The 4,677-nt window shown below is 68.8% G+C and overlaps 1 protein-coding gene across 1 annotated transcript; it reads right to left on the reverse strand.

Annotated features, from left to right (window-relative positions):
* Positions 1-2,534: 2,534 nt before the first annotated feature.
* On the reverse strand, positions 2,535-4,422 carry LY6H (lymphocyte antigen 6 family member H). The gene is made up of 3 exons (XM_084907280.1): positions 4,300-4,422; positions 3,554-3,673; positions 2,535-3,103 (listed from the first exon to the last, which is right to left on the reverse strand). The coding sequence occupies exons 1-3, from the start codon at positions 4,364-4,366 to the stop codon at positions 2,868-2,870; spliced, it is 423 nt and encodes a 140-aa protein (XP_084763406.1). The 5' UTR covers positions 4,367-4,422; the 3' UTR covers positions 2,535-2,867.
* Positions 4,423-4,677: the final 255 nt, after the last annotated feature.

Here is a 4,677-nt window from a genome sequence, read left to right on the forward strand (position 1 = left end):
GGGGTGCTCAGGAGGAGGGGTGCTCAGGGGGAGGGGTGCTCAGGGGGAGGGGTGCTCAGGGCAGACAGGGCAGCGCCCTGGTTCCCTTCGGCACGGGGAGCTGTGGGAGGCGGGCAGCCGGGAGGAAGGGGCAACAGGCAGTGCCTGGTCTCTGTCCACCCGGCCTCCCCGCAGCCCTCCTGGGAGGTGGGGGGAGTGGGAGGCGGGGGAGGGGGAGGGGGAGGGGCTGAAAGGTTGGTGGTTCGATTCCTCCTTGGGTTACAGGCTCGCTCCCCAGTAGGGGGTGTGCTGATCAATGTTCCTCTCTCATTGATGTTCCTCTCTCTGCATCCCTCCCCTTCCTTTCTCTCTCTATAAATCAATAAAAAAAATTTTAAATTAGCCTGGCTGACGAGGCTCAGGGGTTGAGCGTTGACCTATGACCCAAGAGGTCACAGTTCGATCCCCGGTCAGGACACAGGCCCAGGTTGCAGGTTCGATCCCCAGTGTGGGGTGTGCAGGAGGAAGCTGAGCCGTGACTCTCTCTCCTCATTGATGTCTCTCTCTCTCTTCCTCTCCCTTCCTCTCTGACATCAATAAAAGTGTATTTTTAAAAAAATTCAACACAGCCGAAGCCGGTTTGGCTCAGTGGTAGAGTGTCGGCCTGCAGACTGAAAGGTCCCGGGTTCGATTCCAGTCAAGGGCACGTACATTGGTTGTGGACACATCCCCAGTGGGGGGTGTGCAAGAGGCAGCTGGTCGATGTTTCTCTCTCATCGATGTTTCTAGCTCCCTGTCCCTCTCCCTTCCTCTCTGTAAAAAAATCAATAAAATGTATTTTTTTAAAAACACACACAAAACAAAACAGCAATTCCTTGAGAGTCTGGTGTTTGTCCACCAGCCAGGCAGACTCTCCTGGAGTCTGTGAGAGCAGGACACACACACACACACACACACACACACAGACACAGAGACACACACACAGACACACACACAGACACAGAGACACACACACACAGACACACACACAGACACACACACACACAGACACACAGACACACACACACACAGACACACACACACAGAGACACACACACAGACACAGACACACATACATACACACACATACATACACACACACAGACACACACACACACATATACACACACACAGACACACACACACACACACACAGACGGTGGGACGGGAAGTTGACTCGGCCTCTTTGAGTGTCTGTTCTCTTCATCCTCACCGGAGGATATTCCTCACTGGTGTTTGGAGAGGGCGGGAGCCCAGCCTGTGTGGCTCAGTGGCTGCGAATTGCCGGTTCGATTCCCGCTCAGGGCTCCTGCCCGGGTCCCGGGCTCCATCCCCAGAGGGGGCAGCCGATCCAGGATTCTCTCATCCTGGATGTTCTGACGCCCCCTCCCTCTCCCTCGCTCTGAGGCCGATGGAAATGGACTTGTAAACACCGGGGCCAGCGTCTCCTCTTCCTGTTTAAAGTTTAAATTCTCCCCGAAGCAGCCGCTCCGCGCAGGGGCCGGGTGTCCCGCTGCTCGGACGGCCCGGGTGCGGCGGGCTGGCCTTCCCGGACCGGCGCCCGGCGCCCAGCACAGCTGCCAGCCTCCCTGCTCACGCCCCTGGGCGGCGGCCTGGGTCCCCCCAGCGGCGTCCTCACGGCACCAGCCGAGGCCGAGGCCGAGGCCGCACAGTCCTGGGGCTCGGCGGGCGGGACGGGGCGCCTCCCAGAGCCGACTCCCAGCGGAGCCAGGTGCCCGCTGAGCCCCGGCCACCGCCCTGGCAGGAGCCGGCGCCAGTTCCCGGCCGGGCTGTCTCCCCGGCTCACCCCGGCCCGCCCTCTCCGGGGCTCGGCGGCGGAGTGGCTGGGAGGTCACGCCGGCTCTGGGTGAAACCATGTCTTTCCTCGGAGCTCAGGACCCCACGGGCCAGGCATGCGGCGGCCACACGGGAGGAGGAGGAACTGGACGAAGTCGGACCCGAGGAGCCTGGAGTGGCCGCCGGCGCCGCCCAGCTGACAGGAACCACACGGCCAGTGGTGGGCGCGAGGGTTGGGCCGGCCTCGATCCTCGGTGGGGACGGGGCCACGGACCACGCCGGGAGCAGGCGGGCCAGGCCATGCCCGCCAGGTCCTCCCCAGCCCTCCCACCAAACGCCCCGGAGGCGGGTGTGAGCGTGTGCAGGCCTCCCACGTGCTCAGGGGACCGGGCGTGAGCGTGTGAATATGGGCGTGGATGCAGGTGTCCCATGCCGCAGGCGTGTGCGCCACCGCATCCGTGTGTGCGGGCACAAGTCTGCACATCTGTACGCAGCTGCCGTCACGTTGTGCACACGCCCGTCAGGCCCACCTATGACCTTGTCATCCGGGCTTTTCCCTCCCCTCCCCCTTGCTGCCAACCTCACCAGCCCAGCGGTGCAGCACCACAGCCCCCAGAGCCCGCCGGGTGCCTGCCCGCAGGGCGCTTCCTGCTCTCCTGCCCTCAGCACCTCCCTCCCACCCTGCCAGGACCCCTCCCCCCAGGCTCAGACCCGGGTCTCCAGACTCAGACGTGACTTTATTTCTGTAGAAGAGGCTCACAGCTGGCTGCTGGGCTGGGCCTGCGTGGCCCAGCTCCCCTCAGCCCCCTGCCCTCACCCCCAGCCCCCTGCCCAACCGACGGACGATGGGCACGTGGCCCGGAGGTGACCGCGGGCGGGGACTCAGAGCTGGTGGAGAGACAAGGAGGGATGAGGACCTCGGACGTGGGACCAGGCCCAGGCCAGCGACCACGGCCCCAGCCCCGGCGGAGCCAGGCCCAGGAGGGCAGCCAGGCCGAGGAGGGCAGCCAGGCCCAGGGACAAGCTTAGAAGCCCTTGGGGGGGTGGGGGACTCAGGGCCCAGCCCCGAGGAGGGCGGGCCCCAGGCTGAGCAGGAGCCCCCCGGCCAGGGCCAAGGGGCTGCCGCCCGGCCCGGGCCCGCCGTTGCACAGGTCCTTCTCGCAGCAGTCCACGTCCACCTTCAGGATGCCCGAGTTGATGAAGCCCATCAGGTAGTCGGAGAAGAAGTGCCGCTTGACGAAGTCACAGGAGGCGGCACACATCCTGTTCACCGTCTGGTCCTTCCGGCCTGGGGGGGCAGCCCTGCCGTCCTCTCGGCCAGCACACTGCGCTCCCCGCCCAGCCCACTGGCGCTCACCGCCCACGCTCCGGCGCTCCCCGCCCACACCGCCGGGGCTCCCCGCCCACGCCGCCGGGGCTCCCCGCCCACGCCGCCAGGGCTCCCCGCCCAGCCCACTGGCGCTCCCCGCCCACGCTGCCCCGGCACGGCCAGGTGCCCCCCCACCCGCGCTCCCCACCTGCCCGCCCTCCCGCTGCACCCACGCTGCACGGGGCCCGGCCAGGTGGCCCCCTGCCAGCGCTCCCCGCCCACGCCGCCCGGGCTCCCCGCCCAGCACACCGGCGCTGCCCGGGCTCGGCCAGGTGCCCCCGCCCGCGCTCCCCGCCCGCTGCACCCACGCTGCCCGGGCTCGGCCAGGTGCCCCCCGCCCGCGCCCCCCGCCCGCCCGCCCGCACTCACTGCTGCTGGGGTCGGTGATGCGGACGCTGGCGCACACGGTGTCCGAGGGCTGGCACTGCTTTGGGGTGCAGCGGCTGGAGTTGGTGGTCAGCGTGCAGTCCTGGCACCACAGGCCATGAGCTGGGCGGGCCCGAGGAGGGGGTGACCAGAGGGATCAGGGCCAGGTGGCCAGCCCCTGTACCCCCACCTGTCTGCTGCCGTGTGGCTGTGGCAGCTGAGCACCCCCTGACGGACAGGCCCGGGCCAGAGCAGCACAGAGGGCGGGCCTGGGAGAAGCCACCTGGCTTCCTGCTAGTGCGGGGGGCGCGGGGGGGGGGTGTCCAGGCCCTGGGGCTCCCCTGGGGCACCCCTGGGGCTCCGGAGCACCCTCCCGCCCCTCAGAGGAGCACCCACACCTGAGCGGCCCTCCTGCACCCGCACACCCGCACACCCGCCCCCTCCCACAGCTCGGGTGGTTCTAAGCTTCCAAGGACCAGACAGGACTTGCTGGGCGTGTGCATGGGCTCAGAGGGTGACGGGGTGCAGGACCCTGCCTAGCGAGGGCACCCCTGCCTGACCAGCCGGTGTGAGGCCCGGAGGAGCGGTGGAAGGAGAGCCAGGGGGAGGGCCCCGGGGGAGGGCCGCAGGAGAGGGTCTTGGCATGAGGGCCAGGGGGTGAGGGCCGGGCTGGGGGCCCAGGAGGGGGTGGTTTGATGGGGAGGGGGCCACCCCGGCTCTCTGGGGGGCCGGGGGCTGCCCAGACTCACTGGGCGCGGAGCACAGCAGGGCGGCCAGCAGCACCAGGCCGAGGCCCTTCATGGCGGGGGGCAGCATGCTCCGGCGGCCGCTAAGGCTCGGGGCGGCGGGCGGGTCCTCGGGGCGCGCGGGCCTGTCGGGAGAAGCCTGGTCAGTGGACTGGGCCCCGGGGCCCGCAGGACCCGCCTCTCTGCCTCCGAACGCGGCCTCAGCCCCATCCAGGGCCGGGGTCGCCGGGAGCGCGCCCAGCCCCGCCCCCGCCCATCCCCCGGCGTCCCCGCCGGGCACCCCTCCCCGAGGCCGGGCCCCCCGCCGGGCACCCCTCCGGGCACGGCACAGGCCCGGCGCCCCCCGCCCCCGCGCCCAGCACCTGTGGGTGGAGGTGTCCG

Source organism: Pipistrellus hanaki (assembly GCF_964339955.1).
Source record: "Pipistrellus hanaki genome assembly, contig: scaffold_41, whole genome shotgun sequence".
NCBI classification, from domain to species: domain Eukaryota; kingdom Metazoa; phylum Chordata; class Mammalia; order Chiroptera; family Vespertilionidae; genus Pipistrellus; species Pipistrellus hanaki.

Bases quoted from the DNA above. Each gene is read 5' to 3' on its own strand.
- LY6H (XM_084907280.1), bottom strand. From the start codon at position 4,366: ATGCTGCCCCCCGCCATGAAGGGCCTCGGCCTGGTGCTGCTGGCCGCC. The intron at 3,674-4,299 runs GTGAGTCTGGGC...GGGCCCGCCCAG, and splicing joins CCTGCTGTGCTCCGCGCCCA to CTCATGGCCTGTGGTGCCAG. The intron at 3,104-3,553 runs GTGAGTGCGGGC...CTGCCCCCCCAG, and splicing joins CATCACCGACCCCAGCAGCA to GCCGGAAGGACCAGACGGTG.